Source organism: Bos taurus, chromosome 19, assembly GCF_002263795.3.
Source record: "Bos taurus isolate L1 Dominette 01449 registration number 42190680 breed Hereford chromosome 19, ARS-UCD2.0, whole genome shotgun sequence".
In the NCBI taxonomy this organism is placed as follows: Eukaryota; Metazoa; Chordata; class Mammalia; order Artiodactyla; family Bovidae; genus Bos; species Bos taurus.
Genome location: NC_037346.1, coordinates 34,556,777 through 34,583,107, shown reverse-complemented (window position 1 = coordinate 34,583,107; position 26,331 = coordinate 34,556,777). Strand labels below are relative to the sequence as shown.

At 53.7% G+C, this 26,331-nt stretch overlaps 1 protein-coding gene across 19 annotated transcripts in view; it reads right to left on the bottom strand.

Annotated features, from left to right (window-relative positions):
• The window catches only part of TOM1L2 (target of myb1 like 2 membrane trafficking protein), a 71,504-nt gene extending 45,303 nt beyond the window's left edge, over positions 1 to 26,201 (bottom strand). For all 19 annotated transcript variants that reach the window (NM_001435174.1, NM_001435176.1, NM_001435180.1 and 16 more), the window contains exon 1: positions 26,070 to 26,201. In NM_001435174.1, coding sequence (NP_001422103.1) covers positions 26,070 to 26,121 — 52 coding nt within the window. In that variant the 5' untranslated portion in view covers positions 26,122 to 26,201. The remainder of the gene's footprint in view (positions 1 to 26,069) is intronic.
• Positions 26,202 to 26,331: the final 130 nt, after the last annotated feature.

The following is a 26,331-nucleotide window of genomic DNA, read 5'->3' as shown; positions in this document are numbered from 1 at the left end:
CAGGCCTCCTGGTGACAGCAAGGCTCCCCTCAGCCGGGCTCCTCCAAGTTCCCAGAACCACTGCGACCTTCCCCAGCTCACCTGCACTCACTCTAGATCCTGCCTCTTCAAAGATCTCCCTGACTCCGAGTCCAGAGGCCTCCCGCAGCACCGCCCCCCGCACTCCCACCGCTGCCCAGCACCCGCACCACGGAGGCAGGTCACATGGCCTCGTGATGCCTGTGGTCAGGCCGAACTGAGCCCCATTCTAACTCTTGTGGTTATTGGCTGTGTGACCTTCAGCAAGTAACTAAATTTCTCTGAGCCTCAGTGTCTACATCTACGGATTGGGAACAGTAACACCCACATCATAGGAAGCTTCTGTGAGAACTAAGGCTGGCCCAGAGCAGCATGCAGCATGCAGAGCAGTGCTTGGTCTGTGCTCCAGTTACTCAGTGTGTCTGACTCTTCGTGACCCTGTGGACTGTAGCCCACCAGGGTCCTCTGTCCGTGGGATTCTCCAGGTAAGAATACTGGAGTGGGTTGCCATGCCTTCCTCCAGGGGATCTTCCCAACCCAGGGATAGAACCCAGGTCTCCTACATTGCAGGCATATTCTTTACCACTGCCCACCAGGGAAGCCCAATACTGTGGAGACCCCCAGCAAAGGTGGTCCCCGAGGGCGACTAGAGGAGTATCTCCAGGATGCCCTGCACCATGGAGCTCAGGAACAGGGCTGCCTGAAAGTCTGACCATGTGGAATCAGAGACCTGACACATGGTGGACTCATGCTGGGCCCAGGTCTGGAACATGGAGCTCCTGACCCCAGGCCACGCTTGATCCATGGAACACTATCAGAACTGCCCCCACCCCAGGGGCTCAAGGGCACTGACCTCCTGCTTCTCAAGGCAAAGACCCTTGTCCCTGTGAAAAGATCACTCTCATCACACAAGTCTCAATCCTCACGCAGATCACGCTATTACAACCTTGGGGCGACCACCTCGCCCAGAGGCCCCTCTGGGGGAACAGGTGTGCACTTAATTGTTACGAATGTGCATTGCTGACCAGAGCCTCGGTGAACTGCAGATACAATCTATCAGCTCTCGATGGCTAATTTGGTAGAACATGAATTCTGCGAGTTCTAATAACTCACAGGAGACTCCTGGAGCACTTACACGCTATATGTCTTCCACACTCATAAAACAACCGTAATTACCTTTCATGGGTGAGATGGTCTAGTAATTCTTAAGTGATTTAACCCGAGAAAGTCTACGGAAAAAACTAATTTCAAAGAATTTCTGTCTCAAAAGAAGACGAGACCAAGAACTGATGAGTCTGTTTTTTAACCTACCTGGCCTCATCCCCTGGGGACACATGCATTGCAGGGACTCAGTCCTGAACAGCCGTGCAAAATTGTGTCCAAAACAGTTCTGAATTTTCTGTTTTAGAAGCTCCCTTCAGAAGTCCTGTGACTGTGAGAGGAAGCCAGGACTCCCAGGGGCAGGCTGGGGCAGGGGGTGGGCGCTCTTTGGAACCAGACAGTCATGGATGCAAGTCTCACTTACAAACACTGGGGAAATAACCTAAACGGGAGAATCTGAAAAAGAATAGATACATGTATATGCATAACTGAATCACTTTGCTGTACACTTGAAAGTAACACAACATTGTTAATCAACTGTGTGTGCTTAGTCGCTTAGTCGTGTCTGATGCTTTGTGATCCCGTGGACTGTAGCTTGCCAGGCTCCTCTGTTCATGGAACCCTCCAGACATAAAAAGTGGGGAAAACAAACAGACAAACAGGAGGGACTATCCCTGATGGTCCAGTGGCTAAGACTCCACGCTTGCAATGCCGGGGGTCTGGGTTCAATCCCTGGCCAGGGAACTCGATCCACATGTTGCAACGAAGATCCTATGTGCCACAACTAAGACCTGGTGCAGTCAAATTAAAAGAAAACACTGGTGAAACCGACTGGTATCGTTTCCGGGGCTCAGAAGAGCTCCGGGACCATAGTCCTTTATGTCTTAGTGCAGAGAATTCAGCAAGAGCTGAATAGAGGTAGATAAGAAGGGATTTATTACGGGACTTCCCTGGTGGTCCAGTGGCTAAGACTCCATGCTCTCAGTGCAGGAGGCTGGAGTTCGATCCCTGGTCAGGGAACTAGATTCCACATGCTGCACCCAAGAAGTTGCAAGCCACAACTGAAGAACCTGCATGCCACAATGAAGACCTGTTGTAGCCAAATACATAAACAAAATTTTTTAAAGTACTCTATTAGAACAGGACGCTTGTGAGGTTTACTAGCAGACAGGTGAGAAAGGCCGCACCCTGAGAACTTAGTGAGCTACAATTTTCTAATCAAAGGCAGAGTGGGGAAAGGAGAAGAACCTCTTTGTTTTTCTTGAGTAGACATCACGTTTTCATCATCAGTTCCTCCCCCAGTTAGGACAAGGAAGCTTACTTGTTGGTCAGGCCAGGACTGTTATTAACATTTTGGAAAAGTATTTTCAGGTCTCAGTACAAAACGAGGGTCTTTCATTTTGAAAAGTCACCTTCCTGTAAATGATTTCTTTTGTGTGCACAGAGCCTGTTTTGGGGGTCATTAACTTGATGACACCATGGGGCAGGTGTCAGACATTTCTGGCCTGCCTTTATTTTCTACTACTGTTTTATTGGGGGGGGGGGGTGTTGTGCAAAGAACATGTCTTAGGGGCCAGAGAATATGTTTTGGGGGTTACTGACCCACTGAGCTCACCAGGCAGGATATGGGCCTCATGCCACCATTCTTTTGTTGTTGGGGGCATGTCTCCTGCTTCTGTTCTATTGTTTTGTTGCTAAGCAAACCTGCTTTCTTGAGTCATCATTAACTTACAAGGGTCTCCCATATTTTTCTATTTACAATCCCCTAGGAGGATTAACTACTTAATCACCTATTTTGTCCCTTCATTCTGTCCCTACCACTGGGATGTTTTTTAACCTCCTTCCTCAGTGTTCTCCTATATAAAATGGGGACAATATTAATGGATATGGAAATGATTTACTGTACATCAGATCATATGGGGAGTTTGTTAAAAATACAGATATGTGAGTCCCGTCCCTGAAGATTCTGTTTCAGTGAGTCTGATGTGGGCCCGGAAATCTGTGGGGATTTAAATTATTTTTCATTTTTAATTACACAATATGTAAATACATTTCCCCCTTGTAAAATATTAAAACATTACCTTATCAGTTATGATTGCATTCAGCTGCAAGCAATTAAAAAAAAACTTAACAGTTGCTTAAGCAGATGGGGGTTACTTTTCTCATGGAGTAAGAACCCTGGAAGCAGGCAGTGCAGGCAGGAGCAGCCCCACCAGGCCCCCAGGCAGGATGGGATCTGTTTGTCTTCCTGCTCCACCAGTGCTGACTGGTGGCTTCCGTCCCTGAATCCATGAGGCAGCCAAAGCCCTAGCAGACAGAGTCCTTGAAACAGGCAGGACGAAGGCACAAGGGCCAGAGGGCTTTGCCATTTACTGCTGAAGAGGTGCTGTTCCTCTCAGAGGCCAGAATTGTGCCCTATGCCATGCGTAGCCATAAGGGAAACCAGGTAAGAAAATGTTCCAGCCGGGCCTAGAGCCCCTCCCCAGTCAGGGGGAAACGAGGAGTGTCCAGCACAGCCACAGTGACGGACGCATCCTCTGACCCTCCTCCCCAGGCCTCGTCCATCCCGGCCTCATGGGTGTTTTTTTGCCAAGTCCCCTGGGGTCTGAGCACGGCCGCCACGCTCACGAAGCTCTCGCCAGCTCGGAGCTGGGTGGCCAAGTGTCCCAGGGGCCTGGGGACCGCATCCTCTCACCTCTCCCCTCACCTGCAGGTCAGCCAGGAAGCCTGCTCTCCTCCACTGCAGCCACATCTCAGGTTCAGTAATCTGAAGCATCTGAAGAATGTGATGGGGGCTCCAAACCTGGCTGAAGCCATGAGGCCCTGAGATGACAGAGTGTCCCCTGAGGGGACTGAGGCCTGGGGAGGCCTGCCTGCACTCCTGGACCCACGTGGCTGCTGGGCAAGTGGTTGACCGTGCCCAGTGGAAGAAGGTCAAGGTAAAAATTGTACATACAGTTTTATGTTAACCACTGTGCACCCATGGAAGGAGAAAGGCCTGGAGTGTCAGCCCAGGCTGTAACCAGGCGGACACCACAGGGTGAGAGCAGCCATGTCCAAGACTGCTTTGATATTAAAAAAAAAATTATTGGTTTTTGGCTGTGCTGGGTCTTTGTTGCTGTGTGGGCTCTCCTCTAGTTGTGGTGATCCAGGGCTACTCCCTAGCTGCAGTGCACAGGCTTCTCTTATTGTGGAGCACGGGCTCTAGGGAGCACAGGCCCAGGCACTCTGCACCTTGTGGGATCTTCCTGGGTCAGGGATTGAACTGTGTCTTCTGCACTGGCAGGCGTCTTCTTCACCACTGAGCCACCAGGGAAGCCCCTGCTTTGTTTCTCAGGGAAGAATTTTTCTATAAAAACGTGCACTTCCCTTGTAACCAGGTTTAGGTCATCAGGAATCATCAGGAATCAGGAACAGTTTGGGGAGGGCTCTGGTGGATCAGGCTTCCCAGGTAGCTCAGTGGTAAAGAACCCATCTGCCAATGTAGCAGACACAAGAGACTGGGCTTTGGTCCCTGGGTCAGGAAGATCCCCTGAAGTAGGAAATGGAAACCCACTCCAGTATTCTTGCCTGGGAAATCCCACGGACAGAGGACCTGGTGGGCTACGGTCCATGGAGCTGCAAGGAGTCTGACACAACTGAGCGGCTGAGCACTGGTGGGTCAGCTCACCCAGTTCTGTTCTCATGTAAAATTAAATGTAAGGAGGAGGGACTCCAGCCTCAATGAAGGCACAACCTAGACAGGGCCCGGCCATGATGGTGGCCTTGCAATACCCTGACACTGTTCAGATTTCACAGGGAAAGGGCTCAAGGCCCCCGTGGTTCCCATCCAGAAGCTGCAAAGACAGTACGGGTCATTACTTGGCCATCACGCTGTCTGTACCCCAACTCAGCAACCCAGCTGCACATGGACAGCCAGCTCCTTCAAGGGGGCATGCAGTGCAGGGGACCCCGTGCCCAGAGGCAGCCAGCTAGGAGGTAGCGTTTTCCAAGAAGGGTATGTTCTTGACCAGCAGCCCCCATTTCCTCAGGAGGCTTCCGGGGCATCAGAAAAGCCTGCAATAAACCCATTTATAGACGAGGTCTATGGGCTGGACACTGCTCACCTGCAGAGGCAGGCGGACTGTGAGCAGGGCTGAGAAGAAACCTTGTCCCCAAGGCCTGTTCTCACTCAGCTTCTCTGCTCCAGCCAGCGCGCATGGCCTGCAGGCAAGACCAGCCTGGACGGGCTTTTCCTCAACAAAGCTGCCCCCAGCCACTGGGGACCCCTGACCCAGCTGAGTCTGCTGCATCCTGAACCCCTTCCTCAAATGTGACAGCAGAGAAGCGACCTCCATGGCCATTCATCCTGCTCTCCCAGTCAGCAGACCCTGTGTGCCCTGGTTACAGGGCAGCTCAAGTAGTCTGGGCCCCACCTCATCACTGGGTCTCTCAGGGCTCCTATGCAAGGCTGAGCCATGAGTCTGGCCTCGCCACCCGCAATGTCCGCAGTGACAGGCTTTTGGGACCCACTGAGTCAAGTCACAAAATGATCAAACACAGTTGGAAGAATCAATATAAAAATATCCAACCTCAGCAGGAATTAAAGAAATGTGAATTTAAGTGAAAGGCACTATCTCCTGCCAACTTGGCCAAGTTTGTGAGGAACCCTCTCGCATCAGGGGCTTAACTGGCTCTGTCCTGTCCATCCTCCGCCCAGTGGCCAGGTGACCCAGCACACAGGCTCCTCAGTCACTGCCTGCTTGGAGCCGCTCCCTGGTTTCCCCTTTCATTTCGGCAAAGTCTAGGCTCTGTCCCCAGGCCTTCTCCCTTCACCCCTGCCCTGTCCCATCCCATCCCTTCACGCACCTCCTCTGGCCTCAGCTCCCCAAGGTCCACATCGAGCGACAGCTCTGGTCTCCCCCACCCCCTCCAAATGCCTCCACCCTCGGTCACTATCAAGAGTGTGCCTTGCGAGCCCTCTCCCAGGAAGCCTTCCCAGCCCCATGCACACCTGAACCCACACTAGGTCCCCAAAATGCTGAGAAAAGAAAAGGCAGTGAAGCTTTCAGGGAGCGAGACCCTCAGAAAGGAGCCACCTGTCTCACAGGGTGATTCCAGGGAACAAGGGTTCCCTATCATAACCGGAAATGCAGACAAAGACTGAAGCTCTCCCAGGGTTTGTTGCTGCATTAATTGTTACAGCCAGGAAAAAAACAAAGGCAACAACCTGAATGCCCAGCACTAAGGTACACTAAATCACAATACAGCCACATGCTGGAGCATGGCGTCATCATTTAATGCCTGGCCAGGACCCCAAAGGAGGTCCCGAGCCCCCGTCTGCACGCCCAGGGCAGCAGGGATCAGCTCTGGCCTCTGGGCCCAAGAGCAGGTGGCACAATGCAGCTCCCAGGGTGGGGTGACAGCGATGCTGTGAAGGACCCTGACAGGAAGACTTCCTCTGAAGGACTTGTTTTCTCCCACAATCGCGGCTCTTCCAGCTGGTCTGACCTCTTCCGGGCTGCAGAGTGAAGCCAGCCTTTCCTCCCACACACTGCCCGCAGTGGGCTCTCAGAGCTGAGGAGCTGGAGCCCTCACCCGGGGCCACCTGGCCACCCCCGTGCTCTTCCTGCCTGCCGCCTAGCGCCCTCCCATGCAGGGGGCTGAGGAAAGCACACAAGGGCTGAGCCTAGACCAGGGTCTCCAAGTCAAAGGGACCATGTCACCCTTCTCCCCAGGAGACCAGCCAGTGAGCAAGGATGTCAAGGAGAGGCCGGAGGGACACAGACTGGCACCAAGATTTACAAAGCCTTCTGTGTGCCCCGCCCTGGGACAGGCCCTTGAGGGACTAGAACCCAGTTTGGAAACCATCTACAACCCATAAAGAAGCAGGGGATACAGGCCCTGATCAGTAGTGGTCGTGAACATCACAGAGAGACAGCAGAGGCCCCTGCCTCCTTGGGAAATTCAACCTGAACTTGGTCAGACGGAGGTTTACAGGAAACATGGGAACACGTGGCCACATTAGACGACACCACGAGATGCAATCAGCACAATCCAGGCTGTGGGAAACTCAATAGGGCCAGTGACCCGGTTTTTTCGACATACAAACTACAGTGAAGTAAACAGGGAGGACGAGCCTACAGACTAAGAGACAGAAGAGACACACCAGCCACCTGCAATGCGGAGCTTATCAGAGCCTGTTCAAACAGACTTTAACACAACGCGTGACACATCAGGAGACAACTAAAGACATGACTTCCCCGGTGGCTCAGACAGTAAAGAGTCCGCCTATAATGCAGGAGACCTGGGTTCAATCCCTGGGTTGGGAAGATCCCCCAGAGGAAGGCATGGCAACCCACCCCAGAATTCTTGCCTGGAGAACTCCCATGGAGAGGGGAGCCTGGTGGGCTACAGTCCACGGGCTTGCAAAGTCAGACACAACTAAGCACAGCACAAAAACGTGAATGCTGACTGAATAAGCAATACTGGGGAATTATTATTAATTCCTGAAGTGCAACAATGATATTATGGTTGTTTTTAAGAGTTCGTTTTCTTTTAGAGACACACACTGAAATATATGGCTGAAATAATATGATTTGGGGGATTTACTTCAAAATAATACAGGCCAGGAAAGTGAGAAGATGGGCATGTTGACAAAACAGGCCATGAGTTGATGACTGCTGAAGTTACATAAAGGACTGAACAGAGTTTCATTATACTATTCTCTCTCTCTTTAAAAATGTTTAAAACTCTCCGTAACTCAAAGTTTAAAAAGTAAACCCAGGTTTGAAGAAAAGATTAACATATTCAATGTTATCAGAGAAAAGTCAAAGTAAAAACTAGAGGGCAGGGGCAATTCTCTAGCAGTCCAGTGCTTAGGACTCTGGGCCTCCACTGTAGGGGGCACGGGTTCAATTCCTGGTTGGGGAACTTAAGATTTTGCAAGCTGTACAGTGTGGCCAAAAAAAGAAAAACTAGAGGGCAGAAGATGGTAAATGTAACGGACGTTTCGGTGCGAGAGAGACTCAGACTCGATAAACATCCACTGAGTGCCTGCCTTGTGCCAGCCTCTGCAGTGGGCGCCTCACTAACCAGCCGTGTGATCCCAGCCCCACAGCCTCCTCACCTGTGAAGCGGGACGCTAAGGACTCCGCCTCACCTGCTGGTTATAAAGACGAGATGGAAATGTGCTTACAGATATAGAACACTTCAGAGTAGCATGTGGCCTGCAGCAACGGCGCTCAAGACCAGCTGTGCCCAACTTCACACGACAAACACTCACGGCCTCATCTGGAGCCCAGGCTCCAGAAGCAGCCCCCAGCTCGCGAGGGTGGGGGATGGGGCTGCTAGAAGCATGCGAAATGGTCATCTGGGAAGAAGCTAGCTCTTAACCCTGGATGGAGCCCGGGACTGAGACGAGGCTGGAAGAAGCCAGGAAGAAAAACACCCGAGGCCTCAGAAATGCCACTCTGATGACGTTCAGGGCAAATTCTTCTCCTAATTAAAGACTGGCCTCCACAGCTGTCACTGGGGCGACCTCGCTAATTCAAATAAACAACCACAGAGTTTCAGAGGAACAATTTTAACCCCACTTTCCCATAATAAGCATTCTGGATTTCAGCCCAAAGCTTTAGCTGGTTACGTGGGGGGGTCATTCTAACAAATTGTTTTTCTGGCTGGGTCCCAAGAGAGCCAGGCTGTCATTGCAGCAACGAGGTGATTGGTTTTGCTTTCCTATCCAAAGCGGGGGCTTCTCCACAGGGTATTTGAGTCTTACCTGTAAGGTCTATAACCATTCGGGCTCTCTACCTTCCCCTAAAACCTGTTCTGGGGCTTGGTTTGGGGAAACTACACTGGTGAAGGTGGCTATCCAGACGTGACACACCAGGACACATACCCCCAAAGAAGGGAACACTTCTCTAGGGAAAAGCCATCCTTGCCTATTCCCCCGGGGTGGCCGAGCACCCGGGGAGGAACCCCCAGCCCTGGCGATCCTGCTGCTCAGTGACGGAGGTCCAGAGGCCTTGGTGGACGTGCAGGAAGAGGACTGGACGTGGCCTAAACGTGCCCTTCAAGTCCCTGCCTTGTCCTCCAAGGGCCACAGGCAACTGGCTTATCTGCTCAGCTTCCTCGTTTGATAATGGAGAACCTCTCTGAACAGGTGCACAGAGCCAGATGGGAAGCTGGGTCCTGGTCTGGCAATGCTGGCTCCCATTAAGCCAGACCTTCCAGAAGAGGGTTCCGGGTCAGTGGGTCCCCTGCCCACAGCACTCCTTGCCTGATCTTGGGTGTTTGCGGGTCCAGACCAAGGCACCAGGGAGCAGTGAGACTGGACGAGCCTGGGTCTTTTGTCCAGTTCGGCAACATCAACCTCACACGTTCCATTCCCAGCAACTTTACAGTTGGAACGTCCACCCCTCACTATCCTGACTGGAGAACAAGCCTCCACAGGTGACCACTGACCCTCCTGAGCCTCAGAGCTTGCCTCTTCCCACTAAGACTGAGCAGGGAAGGGCTGCTGCACCCGTGTTTGATCTGCCTGCCCAGTTTCTCTCCACTGCAGGGCTGAGTAGCACTACCCACAGAAGGAGTGGGAAGGAGGTGGGGGATGCAGGCAGGGGTCTGCAGAGACCCCGTATGTGGCCGTCAGCTTCCAGGAATCAGCACTGGCTGGAACGCCAGACAGAGGCAGGACCACATGAACTTAGTCTGCTGACCCATAACTGGCCCTTTCTCTTCTCAAGGTCGCAAAGCTCAGTTCAATGATTAGCCATCATGAAGGTAGGGGCCGGGGGGCAGTCACACCTGGGCTCAGACCCCTGGCTCTGTAATTCATTTGCCCCAGGAGCTCAGGCATGCTACCTAACCTTGGCTTTAAACCTCTGTCATTTGATTTGTAAAATGGGGATAGTAGCTAATATCCTGCAGGATGTATTATTCAAAGGATGTTCATGATGAAAGCTACTGAGTGCTGAATGACTTACATACAGACACACATTGTCTCATCTAAATCTTAAAACCAGCCTATGAAGGAGATCTTCCCCCGTTTCTATTTCTGCTATTATTTTAAAAAATACTTATGTATTGGCTGTGCTGGGTTCTAGTTGTGGCCCATGTGGGATCTAGTTCCCTGACCAGGGATGGAACCTAGGCCTCCTGCTTTGAGAGCTCAGAGTCATAACCATTAGACCACCAGAGAAGTCCCTGCCCCTGGTTTTATTTTTTTCTGAGATAGGAAAAGATTTAAAATTTAAACCTCTTTTTAAAGTTGAGGGCCCCAAGTCCCAGCCTCAAGGATGGTGCTGAGTGTCCGGCTGAGAGGGCCCTGGAGTCACCTGCCCCAGGCCGTGTGGTCAGAGCTACCTCGGTGCTGGGTGTACGGCAGGTTGCAGAGGAGAGGGAGCTATGAGGTTCTGGTAAAGGCCTCTCTAAGAGGCCTGCTCGCAGCAGCCCTGGGCAGAGAGCATTCTTGCCCACTGGACAGGCAAGAGGGCTGGGGCTCATGGAGCCCAACCGGAAGCCCTGACCCGCATAACGTCTGGAGCAAGGTGGTCTCCACTGAGGGCCCTGTGGTGCCAGGCAGCCCAGCCTGCTGTGGGGGCGGGGGAAGGGTGAGCCCCTGCCCCAGGGTCCCAGGAGGTGTCAGAAGGGGAGCAGACTGGGTGGGGTGCAGAGGCTCTGGGCAGAGGGGAGGATGAAGGAACGGGGTGGGGTGGTGAGAGCTGGAGCGGGGCGGAGGGCCCCCTCGGCCCCTCAGGATGGGATGTTGCTGCCCCTCTCTGGCAGGCCCCCCACATGCTCCTCCCCTGAGATGCATAAGCACCACCCACACACACACATTTAAGACCTCCCAAGCTTCCCCAACCTTTTAAAAAATTTTATTGGATTTACAATGTTGTGTTAGTTTCAGGTGTACTGCAAAATGAATGAGTTATACACACGCATATACCTGCTCTTTTTTAGCTTCTTTTCCCATATAGGTCACTACAGAGCATTGAGTAGAGTTCCCTGTGCTGTCCAGTAGGTCCTTGGCAGTTACCTAGTTTGTATATAGTAGGGTGTTTATGTCAGTCCAAATCTCCCAGTTTATCCCTCTCCCACCTTACCCCTGGTAACCATAAGTTTGCTTTCTACATCTGTGACTCTGCTTCTGCTTTGTACATAAGTTCATGTGCCAAGCTTCCCCCTTGACTCCAGACAAGGTTCAAGCCTGACTCTCAGGGTGACTGTCCTCGCTGCCCTCTGCTCCAGGTCCCCCCAAGACTCCCAGAACTGTGTCCTTGCCCAGCCCGCCTCCTCCCTGTAAACCTCTGAGGGGTCCAGCACCTCCTCACTGGGCCCCACACAGCCTGCGCTGCTCTTGTTTCCGGCCGGGGCAGGGCGAGGCCCCCATCGGAACAATGAGCAATGGAGACCAGGTGACCATCATGACCTTTAGTGACTTTAAGAATGCAGCCCCTGGGGAGGCAGTGGGAGCGGGCAGTGGGGCTGAGTCACGGTGCCCGGCTGCTGGGAGGGGCTCCCTGGTGAGCAGAAAGGTGAGGACGGCGGGACATGGAGCAGAAGGCTCCCTGACCGTGGCTGAGGCCGCCAGGCTGCAGTGCCCTTCACATGTCCGTAAAGCCCGGGGCCGCAGCAGGCATGCACAGCACCTCAACTGCTGTAATGGTTTCCTTCCTAAGGGTTCCAACAAATGGAAAATGATAGCGACAGCTTGCTGCTCCCATTACCTCCGTGCCTGCAAACCTAAAGAATATTTATGATCCGTGGGATCAGAGATTTGGTGTCTTAGCAGCAAAGAAAGGTCACGAAACGAACTGACGCAGGCCATCTGCTCTGAGTGGGGACAGAGACACGCCCAGCGCACAGCACCTGCTTCTCCCACACCAGGCACCAAAGGATGCTCTTTATTTAACTGAGAATAAAGCCGACGACCCCCACGAGGGGCAAAGACTGAACAAAAACAAGCCGGTGCAAGGGCAGGGCAAGGCCCCACAGGACATGGCACTGGTGCCCCTGCCCCCAGCCCCTGTACTAGATGCCGGGTGACAAGGCTTAACGGAGGAGAACAAATGCTCTCGGAGATGTCCCCGTGGCTGTGAGGCAGAGGCACTTCCCACCTCCTGCATTTTTCATGTGCCTGCTGCCCCTGCGTCCCAGCGCCCGCTCCTGACATTACAGCAGATGCCGTGGCCGCCGCAGTCATCCTTCATCCTCAGGGGCCAATGGGAACGTACGCTTCCCCGTCCATCAGGGCCGCGGCCGCCAGAACAGCTCATCTGACCTTTGCAAATACCAAAGGGTGGGTTTAAGGCAGAAAAAGGTAACGTAAGAGTCTTTGGCTTTCCTTTTGAAGATGATTTTATGTCATTAGCCAAGAAATGGGGCCTACAGCAGGAACACGGTTAAAAATTGGGTAGAAGAGTCAAATGGGAAGTGAGGTGGCCGCCGACGTTTCAGCACACACACGTTCCTTGATGAATTATTTAACATATATTAAAAATATATATGGCTCAGAAATCTCTGGGCCTAGGATTGAAAACAGCTTCAAGCCGGGAATGAACAGCTCTCTGAAAGGACATACGCATACACACACACACACACAGAAACAAATGTGGATTCTGATGCCCAGCACCAGCTGGACTCCATCAGACTACAACAAGCTAATCCTGCTGCAAACCACGGATCTGTGTGGAGGTGGGACCAGGAGACAGCCCACGTCACAGTGGGACAAGTTCATTGTCAAGCTGCAGCACATATACACCCAGTTTCCTCTCTATTTTTAGCCTGCAAATCTTAGTCAATGTTGATATTTTAGGAGCGAAAGTGACCCCTTAATATTCCAGGGAGATTTTCTTTGCTTGGCTATGACTCAGCACCGCACAAAACTAGATTCCAAGTAATCTGCATGACTCTGGGTTTTTCCACTTGAAAAAAAAAAAGTAATTACAGAGATCCCTGAGGACAGAGGAGAGAAGGAAAGCCACTCACATTAGCATGGCACCACCCCAGTTCAATGTTTTTATAATGGTTTTATGGAGACAGAACTCAGGTGCCATAAATTTCACTCTTTGGAAGTACACAGTTCAGAGGACTTCAGTACATTCCCAGACCACTGTAGCCACCACCACCAAACTCCAGGATACTTCCTCCACCCCAAAAGGACCCCTGGCCCCCAGCCCCCACACCCACTAACCTGCCCTTTCTGCACACGTGGTCTATCCTGGACACGCATGGAAGTGGAACCACACCACACGTGGCCTTCGGTGTCTGGCTTGTCTGTCACAGCATTATGTCTTCACCTAACTCAAGTTTTTTAAATATTTTTAAAATTTTATTTTTATTATTTATTTGGCCACCCTGGGTCTTAGTTGTGACATGCAGGATCTTTGATCCTTATTGTGGCGAACTCCTGGTGCAGCCTGTGGGATCTAGTTCCCCAACCAGGGATCAAACCTGGGTCCCCTGCAGTGGGAGTGCAGAGTCTTGGCCACTGGACCACCAGGAAAGTCCCCACCTAACTCAGTTTTCATTAGGGCTTTGCTAGTCTCCCTTCCCATCTGAACTCCTACATATTTAAAGTGTAATCCTTTGCTAACTTGGTAAAGTTGAGTAACAACGCATTACTGACCCTCAGTTGGGACCAGGGGTCCAGAAGCTGAAGGCTTCGGTCTGGTCCTCCAAGTGTGAGCCTATCGTACTGGTTTAATTGTAACAGAAGGGACCTGGGGGTTAGGAAGACTGCACAGCTTGCCAGCCACAGGACAACCAGCACCACATGCAGTCTGCCCAAGAACAGAACTGCCCAGAACCCCCAAACTGAACAGGAGGGCAAGCAGCCACCCACGAAGCACTGTGCAAATGTCAGGAGTAAACTGTATGCCCCTAAATTCATATACTGAGTGTGGCTGCACCTGGAGGGGGGCTCTTTGCAGAAGCAAAGAAGGTACAAGGAGGCCCTGAGGGAGCAGGCCCTGGTGCAACCTGCCCGGTGTCCTCCTAAGAGGAAGCTGGACACACAGGGGAACAGCAGGGACACCTGCACACAGATGAGGTCAGGAGAGGGCACAGTGAGAAGGCGGCCGTCTGCATGTCAAGAGGACGCCTCAAGAGAAACCAACCCTGCTGACACCTTGACCTTGAACATTCAGCCTCCAGTTCTTCCACCCCCTTGCCTGCACTTGTTTTGCCCTGGGGTTTTGTCAATAGCCGTCCTCGAGGGTGTGAGGAGGCTGCACGCTTTTGGGTGTACCACTGAGCACCACAGAGATCCAGGGCAGCACGCGCACAGGGAGGAGGGCGGAGCTCCAGGAAGGGTCCCGGGCAGCGTGTGCATTTCTCAGTGGCTCCTGCTTGCTGAGCGATGCCACGTGGTTGGTGCTGTCACAGAGCTGCTTTCTGGGAGGGAGCCACAGGGCCTTAGGGATTCCAGGGCAGTAATGAAACACGGGGACTTGGGGTGGCTTGTGGCTGAGAGAGGAGAAACCACAGCCCCCAGTTGGGCAGGTGGGCAGCAGCATCCTGGGCCTCCACGAGCAGATATCCTCCGGAGTCAGAGGGCTCCCAAGAGGCACCAGGGGCCTGGCTGTGGAGGATAGGTAGGAGCTGGCCAGAAAGAGAGAAGGGAGTTGGCAGAAGGAGCCTTTCAGCTTGAACTTCATCAAATGCCCACATGAGGGACCATCCTGAGGGGTCTTCAGTTTCACACCTTCAGAAGCTTAGGGAGTAGGCGTGAATGGTACCCACCTTAGAGCCCCTGAGGATGGGACAGGGCAGGTCAAAGCGGGGCAGACTCTGGGGTCTGGGCTCCATGACGCCCTGGCAGCCCCACCTTGGCAGTCAGGGGTTTCCTCTGAGGGAGCAGCAGGGTCCTCCTGGTGCCCCATGTGTGGGGTAGAGGGTCTACCCACAGCAGAGCTGCATCCACAGCCCTGCTCATGAGACAAGAGGTCTGTATAAAGCGAAATAATATGTGTGCATCCTTGTTTAAAAATCAGACAACACGGACAGGACACAAGTCACCTTATGTAAAGTGCGAGGTCCCCTGCCCCATGGCCCCATCAGCTGCTGAGTGTGGGTCTTGCTCCGTGAAGCTCATGGTGTAATGGGATCCAACCCCCGGTCTCACTTTACACCCACTTGTGCACCTGGCTGTGTGCCCACCCCTGGGGGGCACACACCGTCCTCCTTGGGGAGATGGGGTTCTGTCCTCAGAAAACTGCTATGGCCGCACGTGCGTCCACCTGACATTTCTGTGGATCAGGTCCCTAGAGGGCAAGCCTAGGTCAGGTCGTAGAGCATCTGAAACTTCAACAGTGATGTCAGTTCCCCTCCAGAAAGGTGTAGGACTGGACGCCCTCTCTGGCTACGCTCCCATGAGCCGGCCCCGCAGGACCAGGATGGAGGGCCGGGCGTGGTGAGGGGAATGCCACGGCCCTCAGGGCTCCCAGTGGAGCCTGGATGAAAAGCCCCTTCCCTCAGCTCAGAGGCCCCCTCCACACTCAGATCTGTGCCAGGACGGACACAGAAGACAGTTCCCGGGGAGTGACTGGGGCACCTGAGTGGCTTTGTGAGACGTGCACACACCATCTGGAACCCTGGTGCTCCGCCTTCCTCCAGACACATGTCCTGCACGGAGTTCTGAACAGCATGGAGTCTCTGGGGGCTCAGTCAAACCCCAAAAGTGTGCACCCTCCTCACACCCTTGAGGATGGCTCCATGAGAACTCCATGACATAACAAATGCAGGCGAGGATGAGCAGAGATCGGAGCCCCTTGTGCACTGCTGGTGGGGGTAGAAAATGGTACAGCTACCATGGAAACAGTATGGAGGCTCCTAAAAAAACAAACAGAAACAGAACTACCACATGGCCACGCTACACAGCAAGGCTACTGCCGGGCATGTGCTCCCAAGAACTGAAAGCAGGGTCTCGAAGAGAAACCTGCACACCACGTTCACAGCAGCAGGTGCAGGCAACCCATGTTCAAAAACGGATGGATGGATACACAACACGGCCTACACATTCAATGGAGTGTTGTGTGCACTCAGTCGCTCCGTCGTGTCTCACCCTTTGTGACCCCATGGACTGCCAGGCTCCTCTGTCCATGGGATTCTCCAAGCAAGAATACTGGAGTGGGGAGCCATTCCCAGTCGCAAAAAGACATACTGTTTGATTGCACTTACATGAGGTCCCTGGAGTCGTCACGTTCATAGAGACAAAAAGTAGAAGGATGGTTGTCAGGGGCTTGAGCGGGGCGGGGGGGATAAGAGTTACTGTTTAATAGGGACAGAGTTTCAGTTTTGCGAGAAGGGTTCTGGACGTGGGTGTTCTTAATGCCCCTGAGATGTTCACTGAAAAATGATGCAGATGGTGAGTTTTGTGTCATATAATTTTTGCCCAATTTTTTAAATTTTTACTTAATTTTATTTATTTATTTGGCTGTGATGGGTCTTAGTTGTGGCACACAAGATCTTCAACCTTCATTGCGGCATGTGGGATCCAGCTCCCTGACCAGGGATGGAACCTGAACTTCTGCGTTGGGCACATAGAGTCTTAGTCACTGGACCACCAGGGGAAGTCCCAGCACAATTTTTTTTTTTTAAAGTTCGCAGAGCATTGTTCAGTGCCCATGAAAGTGAATCATGGAGGCTAAAGTCTAAAGAAAAACTAAAAGCTCCTTTGATTCCGGCCTTAAGCTTCAGATGTAGAAATGAACTTGTTCAACTTGCCCTCGTTACAGGAGTAAACGGGCTGGACATGGCCTTTCCAGAGTCACATGGCAAATCAGTGCAGGACTCCAGCCAGCCCCGGACTGCCTGCGTCCCGCCTCAGGGCAGTGTCTCTGTTCTGGACAGGAGCCTGATAAAGCAGGTAAAACAAAAGAGTAAAGGGGAGTTTATGAACTAACTTTTTCAACCAAACCTGGAACTAACCAATCCCATGTGATTAGACTAAACATGATTCAAACAAAGCAAAAGTTGTCTTCTTTTTTTTTTTTGCCACATCGATCAGAATGCAGAATCTTAGCTTCCTGACCAGGGATCAAACCCATACACCCTGTAGTGCTGGAAGTGAGGAGCCTTAACCACTGGACCACCAGGAAAGGCCCAGAAAGTTCATCTTCATGAATCAGAGTCCTTGATGACGTGATGGATGATGAACTCCCAACCTCCCTCACCCCACTGTGGACACAAACACCCAGGTGACTGGCAGGGCCCAAGGTCAGGAGAAGCCACCAGGCCCTTCCCCAGTGGCACCAGGCCTCACCGGTCAAGGCCTCTCCTGGGACACAATGAGACACACGCATTTGACCTTTGGCCCAGTGCCTGGGCCATGGCTCCTGACACCCTCGGACTCTCCAGAGCAGAGAGTACCCAGTGGTGGCCAGCCTGGGGCAGCTGCATGATGGAGCTGGATGCCAGAGAGACTGCCAGCAAAGGAAGGTGTTTCCTGCATCTTGTGAGCCATGCTGGCAAATCCTCAAACCTGGGCACGGGTTCACAGGAACCCCCATCTACAGCCAGTTAGTCAGAAGTGCTGGTATTAAGCGGGAGTGGTCAGTGATGCCGAGCCCTTACCTGGGGGCCTGTGACAACCATGGCAGGCAGGTCAGAGTACACTGAACTGGACTGGATTGAGGATACCAGCTGGTGTCAGAATTGACCAGTGTCCGGAAAAACCCACAGGTCTGGAGTCAGAAGTGTCTGTGTAAGAAGAGCACAGACCCGCCTCTTTGGGCCTCCGTTTCCTCCTCTGTAAGGGTGAGGTGTTTGGGCCAAAGGCCACGAAGGGCCTTCCAGAGTTCGGTGACCCTCAGAACTGCTGGTTAAAGGGTTTCCAGAGTTAGCAGGAAGGAAACTCCCTCTCTGGAGGCTCGTCCCTCCCCAGGCTGCATCTCCTGCCTCAAGCTGGAGCTCACACATGTCTCTCTTGGGAGCAGCAGAGACCTCCATGGCGTCGACCCCAGGCCCAGGTGCGTACCAGCTCCCAGAGGCATGGGGCCCAATCCCCTGAGACGAGGAACCAGCCTCCCTCCTTACTCTCCACTCTAAACCAAAACCCCAGACAGAATTCTGAACGTGCCTCCCAGAAGACAAGGCCTGTGCTTCATTCCCAATTAAAGCAACAGCTCGTGAGCCTGGAAAGAGAGCTGGCCACGTGGAGAACTTGTGTGTGTCTGCCTCTCTTCCTCTCCCGACACTGCGGATCCAAAGCACATCTGAGGAGGATGGAACCCCAGGAAGACTTGGGTGTGCAGTGAGAAAGCACTGCTTCTTGCCAAACTCCCCAGAAACTGGGAGGATGAGGACAAGTTGCCCACATTCACCCTGGAACCAGGTGACGTTCAGGTGGGTCGAAACTTGAGATGACCAGTTCCACACTCTGAGCTGCAAGCACATTCACTCGACTCCACAGACAACCCTGGTTTAGGGGTAGGGACTCACAGACTGGGCGCAAGTCCCTGCTCTGCCACTGGCCATCACAGACCCCCTGGGAAGGACGTGCCTGCCGAGCCTTGGCCTCTTCCATCACACGTAAGCAACAGTGCCGCCTCCGGGGTTGCCACCTGTGGGGCTCTCAACCAGCACCTGGTAAGGAGTCAGGCTGACCAGTCCCACCAGCATCACCCTGCCTGTCCTCAGGGCACATGCCAGACCCTCTGAGAACACGGGCAGGAAACCAAAGGCACAGGCAGCCACAGAGAAACAGACACACCATTCTTCACCGAGAGACCTGAACACCAGAGTAAAAAGGCAAATCTAGTATCTAGTAAGGGCCTACTATCCCAAATATGGAGAGAACTCCTAAAACTCCTCAGCGACAGAAGTAACTTGCTTTTAAAAATGTGCAAAGGTTCCGAATAGACATTTCTCCAAAGATTTACAAATGGACAGTCACCATGTGAAAAGGTGCTTAATATCAACTGAAAACTACGGTGATGGACTTCCCTGGTGGTCCAGTGGCTTAGACTCCGTGCTCCTACTGCAAGGGGCCCGGTGTGATCCCTGGCCACAGGGGAGATCCTGCATGCCACCCAGCATAGTGAAAAAAATAAATAAAAACAAAAAACTGCAGTGAGACACCACTTCACACCCACTTGGATGGCTACTATAAAAAAATAAATGACAACTGTTGGTGAGACAGTGGGGCAACTGGAACCCTACACATAGCTAGCAGGAGGAAAGAAAGGTGCAGCCACGGTGAAGGGGCACCGGACAGCCATCCCACCTCCGGGTTTGTATCCAGAACGACTGAAAGCAGGGATACAGACACAACACAGGACACGTGCTCACCCGTATTCGCAGCAGCACTATTCACAACGGCCCAAAAGTGGAAGCAACCCGAGTGTCCGCTGATGGACAAGTGAACGCACAAAATGAGTTCTACGCACACAATGGAGGAGTATTTGGTCTTTAAAAGGAAGGAGATTCTGAGACAGGCTCCTCCAACACGAGCGAAACTTGAAGACACTCTGCGGACGGAACAAGCCAGCCACAAGAGAACAGACCCTGCCGGATTCCTTCACAGGAGGTGCCTGGAGTGGTCAGGTTCACAGAGAAAGCAGAATGGTGGGGGCTGGAATGGGGGGAGGAGCAGCAAGTTAGCGGGGGGGACAGAGTGCAGTCTGGGAAGACAAGCAAGTTCTGAGGATGATGGTGGGGACAGCTGCACAACAGCGTGCGTGTACTTAATGCCACTGAACATCATAAAACAGAACGGTAAATGTGTGCTGTGCGTGTTTTTCTACAACTTCTAAGAAGTAAATAAATAAGAACAAATAAAACACGAGTGCCATCATGGAGCATGCGTCTGAATGATGCCTGGCAAGAACGGTAAGGTGATGGCATATTTCACTAAGAAGAAGTGGTAGGGCAGCCTGCTTGTCACACACATCCCTTCCCTGGATCCGGTCAGTGGATCCACATGCAGGGCAGTCGCACACAGAGCTGAGACAGGACTGACTCTGACCCAAACACAAGGTGCCCGTGTCAGAAGAGAACAGGCAGGCACAGGGCACCGAGGAGGCTCGGGAACACACTACGGGTCAGCGGAGGCCCCTTCTCGTCTACAGGGACCTGGCCAGGCTCACGGGCCACAGAGCTGCAGCACAGAGCTCTGGAGCCCCGGCCCGCCCTGGGCAAGGCCCTCAGCTCCTCTCGGCCTCCAGATGCTGGACATGAGAGCACTGACTGACAGGAGTTTCCCGAGAAAAAGTGTTGCACGCGACACTGTGTGGATGGCACTTCGCAGGGCGTCCTACCTTCCCGTGCAGGGCCTGAAAATGATGGCCATTATTTTCAGCTTTGATAGATGCTGAAAACAAGCCTGAGAGAGAGGACCCTTTGGAGTGAGTAACACACAGAGCAGACTCTACTGCGTGCTGTGAAGATCATGGGGAAACAGAAGGTATTCATCCTGCTCTGAGGAAGATAAGGCCATAAACAGGACGGGACTCGCAGCAAACAACAGGAAACAGCACGGCAGGAGGAAGCGGCAGCGTGCAAACTGGGCTGGGCATCCACTCACATTCCCTCTGCTAATCTTCAGGAACCCTGGAGGGCGAGGCCAAGTGCATGAGCCAGACAACACAGGCGGGCGTTCAGAGGAGTCACGGCACCACAGGCAGGGTGGTCTCGGAAGGCTGCTTGGAGGAGGTGGTGAGTGCTGACAGCCAGAGGCTTGAGGGCTAAATGGAGGAGATCAGAGACTCTTCTAGGCCAGGGGGGTTCGGGGAAGCACTGAAATAGGCACCAAGGCCAAGGCTAGTTTTTAACAGGCCTCTCCTCAGGGCACAAGGAGCAGGGTCAGCACGCTATTTTCTGTCCTTGCAGACTAGTAGGTTAACCTGAAAATTCTGAGTAACATACCTCCTAGGTCAAGAGCAACAATGCTTAACTGATGCTCCTCTGGGCATTTTTACCCCCTCCCTTTCCTGATACCCACTTGCCCAAAAAGCAGGCATATTACACAGAAATGACTTCCCTGGTGGCTCAGATGGTAAAGAGTTCACCTGCAATATGGGAGACCTGGGTTCGATCCCTGGGTTGGGAAGATCCCCTGGGGGAGGAAATAGCAACCCACCCCAGTATTCTTGCCTGGAGAATCCTATGGATAGAGGAGCCTGGCGGGCTACAGTCCATGGGGTCGCAAGAGTCAGACGCGACTGAACGACTGAGCATAGCACAGCATGTCATACAGAAACAGGCTAAAAGCTCTCACACAACACTGCCTCTCCAAGGCCGGAGAAAACAGACTATGAAATACACAGCGCTCTACTTACTCCATTCACTCTGTGAGATGAGACTCTCAAAGGGTTTGTAAGAAAGCACATTATGGTGATTTTCCCCCCTTTCCATGCTGCTGCTGCTAAGTCACTTCAGTTGTGTCCGACTCTGTGTGACCCCATGGACTGCAGCCCACCGGGCTCCCCTGTCCCTGGGATTCTCCAGGCAAGAACAATGGAGTGAGTTGCCATTGCCTTCTCCAGTGCATGAAAGTGAAAATAAGTGTATGTTTTCAAGCTTTCTGCAGAGGTCCACACTGTGTCTTTACAGCACATTTCCATGGGAACTGCTCATAGCCCCATCACACCCTCTAAGCAGAGCAGCGACCTGGCCAAATCCTGGGAGCCTCTCAGCTCGGGTCTGAGTGTCCGAGCGTGGAAAGCAGGGGCACGTGAGCAGGCTGGTTACCCTTACAGCCATCCCAGCAGTTAAGGACGGGTGCTCTCAGAACCCCAGACTTCCACCCGTGCTCTGCCCACCCACCTCAGCAGGTGCCCTCTCATCTCTCTGGGGACTCCCCGGAAGGGCCCTATCCCAGACCTCGGGGAACTGGCACTGTGTGCGCTGACTCCCTCGTCAGACCCCCGCTCTGCACAGTGGAGGCTTTCACAGTAAGACAGAGATGGCCTTTCGGCAGCTGCCAAGGGGACCCTCCCTGCCTCTGTTAATGACAGCCAGGCCACTACCCTCCCTAGAAACCATCCATGGCTCCTCAGTGCCACCAACAGAAGGGTCTAAACCACGCGGCCGACACTGGAAGCCTTGTCAATCAGGCCTGACACCATCTGCCTGGCCTCTCCCTGCTCTCCCGGCTGGTCTTACCCCCACCCCTGCACAACCAGCCTTTGCCTAGAGCACCCTCCAAGCCTCCTTCTCCTCTTCAATAGGAGCCAAATCCCACCCCCTGAGCACCAGGTTCCTCCAGCCCCTGGGATGCCCCTTCTCATCATCGCGATCCCCCAGGACAGCAGCTGCAGAGTCAGGTTCCGTCTCCAAAGCGGAAAGAGTAGCACGCTCACGGCGGTGTTGTAAGAACCAAAGCAACACAAGATATACAGCGCACCTACTGTGGTCTCTGGCACACAGTAAGCCAGCACCCATCTCTAAAACAGCAAAACCGTTAATCATTACTACTGCTGCTGGAGATGATCCCTCCTGTCCTCCATTTCCTTAGTTCGTTTCTCTCTCCATCTGCTGCCAACACTTGCCATCTTACCTGACTTAGGTCCCTGTCTCAGCTCCCTTACAGGAGCAGAACTTTTCATCAAAAGCAACAGTTCTCAAAGTGTGGTCTCCGGACCCAGAGTGTCAGCATCCTCAGACCTTGACAGCCCACCCCAACCGACCCCGCCACCAGCTTCGACCAGCTCTCTAGGGATTCTGACAACCCTGACTCGTGGGCTCTGCAGGGCAAGAAGCAACATGCCAGCCCACAATGAAGCCCAGAGCAGGACTGGATTCTCCGCCGGACTCTGGCCTTGACCTGGCAGAAGTCTCTTAACCTCCGGGAGCTCCAGTTTCTTAGAAGCGATACAGGGATGATCATCACACTCAGGATTCAGGGAGATCCCATGTGCAGTTCACACCAAGTAGGTGCTTTAAAACTGTAAGTTCCTTCCCGTTCTTATCCTGTCTATCTCACAGGGTTGGGAAGACTAAATAAAACCCTGAAGCCGCCCCCTCGCACTGGGTAACTAACTCCTCTCGGAACAAACACTTTGGCTCGTCAAGCTCACAGCCATCTCAGGAGATGGGGAGGCTCCCGCAGCAGTCAAGACCCCACACCACCCAGGCCCTGGACACTGACCCTGCAGCGAGTGGGAGGGAGCTGGTCCTCCAACACTCGGGTCGGGATTAACTAACTCCTCACTGATCGCATCTAAATGAATCCAAACTTTACTCCTGGAAAAGGGTGATCTGAAAACGTTTTCCAGCCAACACAGGAGAGCTGTGGACCTGCCGAGTACCCTGGACCTGGCTTGTGGTTCCCGGACACAACAACTGTTAACACAGGACCCTCTGAAACCCATTTCAGAAGAGAGCATCAGGCAGCGCAAGGAAGCATTCAGTCTTCCTGGGTACTTCTCAGCCGTATACACCACGGCGCCTCCGGGCTCAAAGCCGGGGCCTCTATTCGGGAACCACCTCCCAGGACGACGGGCAGCAGGGAGACCGGGAAGCCCTGGAAACCACGTCAGATGTCAGCTGGGGTATGGCTGCCAGCTCTCCGTGTGTCTGACCCAACAGTGCCCGGGAAGCATGCAGTAGGCCAGCCCCGAGGCAGGGTAAAAGGCCAATCCACGCACCCCCAGACAGTGAGCCCAACGCTCTGCGGCTCAGGACACTTGGGCTGGTGCCTTACTGCTACAGAAGGCCCCTCGGAGCAGTGTTTTAACATCTCTATCCTGCGGCCTGGCACCCAGCACCCTCTCAACATGCCTGCTGAATTAGACAGATGGGGTGAGTTAGGTACAAGCCCCAGCAGCTGTTGAGGGAGGAAAATGAGGTCCAGAGAGACTGAGAGTTGAGGTCAGTAAGGAATGCGGCCTCGATGTCACCCACCCAGGACAGGGCTCCATCCTGGGCCCAAACCCAACTTGCCCCCATGCCCCGCAGCCACCTCCACTCCACTCGGACAGGGGACCACAGAGGGGGCCACACTGCCACCCACCTCCTCCACCCGTCCCCGGAACAGGGTCTCTTCTCTGAGAGTGCGGTTCCTTCCCCTTCCTCACCAACAGCCCAGGCCCAGCTCCCCGCAGTGTGCCAGCCTTCTGACAGCTCTCCCGTTCCCACAAGGCAACCCAGCACTGGCTATGGTGGCCTTCCACTGGTCACCACTGCCCCCCGAGTCTCTGTTCCCTCTGGTGACCCCGTCAACCCTTTGAGCGCTGGGACAACTCTGTAGGCCATGCTTCTGCCCCACTAAGCCTCAGTTTCCTCATCTTAAGGTGAAAGGATAATAAAACTCACCATGCAGAACAGCTTCAGGAGAAAGTCACGGTGGTCAAATTGCTTCGTGTGAGGTAAGCCTGCTGCTCCTACTAGCCAGCTTTGTTGCTGGGGCTTCACTCCTGCGTCTCCCTCCCTTCTACCAACCCCTGGCACATATACCTCTCAAGAACACGAACAGCACTAAATGTCGTGAGGGTCACTTTTACACTTTGTCCCAACAGCACAGAACACATGTTGGAACCTATTCTGGCTTCTAATCACTTATCTGAGCTGAGCTGCGAAATTCCCGAAGCCTCACCTGCTGGCTCACTGGCTGGCAACGAAGGGGCCCCATTCTCTTCATGGTCAAGTGTCCTAAGGGACGGTGGACTTTGGGCCTGGTCACAGATGGGCCTGCGGTCCCCCATCTCCTCTCCAAAGTGGAAATAAGTCAATCTCCCCGCCCCCCACCTCAGGAGGTGGGGAGCTCAGGAGGGCTGCACCGTTTTCCAGGGCCCCACAGCTGAAATGGGCAAAGCGACATTCACCCCAGGTCCTCCTGAGAGAAATGTCATGCTCTTTTCATTGCTACCCACCCGTACATCCTCTATGTTTGTATATTTTAAAATCTCCTTTAACTTATATCCCTCATCAGCTACCTTGGTGTCTCAAAGGTAGTAACAGAGCGTCCTATTATAAAGGAGACAGAAAAGGGGAAAAAATCCCCCCAAGTTTACTGGCTCCCTTCCACAACTGCCTGGAATTCAATACCAGAAATGAGTTTCTGGAATACGGATGCCGTGAAAGAGCACCTGAGGAAGAAGAAAGGGAGGTGGAAACCTCCAAAAAGGTGGGAAAAGACCCTCCAGGGCCCAGTGTCCATCACCCCTTATCAGAGACCCTATACCAGGGAGCAAAGGCAGGCTCCCAGGTGCCAGTCAGCCAACGGGAGAGGCGTCAATAATTTCACAGGCCCACTAAAGGCTGAAAAGTAAGCTGGAAATTTACAAAGCAGGAAATAGGGAAATCACTCCAGCCTAATCCAGCCAGGCCCATAAGGACGCCAAAGGTCCCTGCTCATAGAAGGCGTTTTACCAGTCTTTCCACCAACCAGGAGAAACCCAGTTTTAAAACAAACCAATCCACATTCTTGACGGATCACGCCTGGCGTGAGCTCCCGCCTTGGGTGAAAAGGCACGTTGCTCGTCAGTCAGGAAATTTCACCGGGAGGGCCTCTGGTGGTCCTTCACCTCCACCTCGGGCTTCCTCACAGGGATGCTGGTCATCCCGGTGCCCGGAGCGCCCAGAGGGTTTGCACACCCGAGTAATCCCCTCTCCACCTGCCCCCAGAAGGCCGGGGTCGGCAGACTTGAGGACGCTGGGAAGTGACAGCCACCAGGCAGACAGTAGCTCCAGAGACATGAGGGCCGCCTCTGACAGACGGAACTTCAGACCTGACAGGGCAGCGACTCGCACAAGGTCACGGGGAGAGTCGGCGGCAAGGCTACCTGGCCCTGGCTCCGGTCGTCAACCGGCACGGCCGCGGCCGCCCCCGCCCCCGCCAACCTTCCCAGGGGCGCGCCGGCCTCCCCGCTCCCCGCCGCTGAGAGTGGCTCAGCCCGACGGGCCCGGGACAGGGAGCCCGCTGGGACCGCGGCGGCCGGGCTGGGGCGCGGGGCTGGGCCCCACCGCGCAGCAACGCGCGGAGCACCGCCCAGGCCTCGGGACGCCGCGGTGGGGGGCCTTACCGAGGCACTGCCCTACCGGCGTGCTGAACGGGTTCCCCAGGAGGAACTCCATCTTGGGCGGACGGCTCGACAGCGGCCCGCGCGCGTCAGCCGCCGGGTCTCCGCGTCCCCTGCCGCGCTCCGGGCCTGACTGACACTTGCCCCCGCCCCACCCTCTGGAACGCCGGTGCCCGCCGCTGGCCCCGCCCCGCCTGTCCCTATTGGGCGAGAACTGCCTTGCCCTCTTCCGATTGGTAACCACACCACCCTCCGCGAAGTCCCG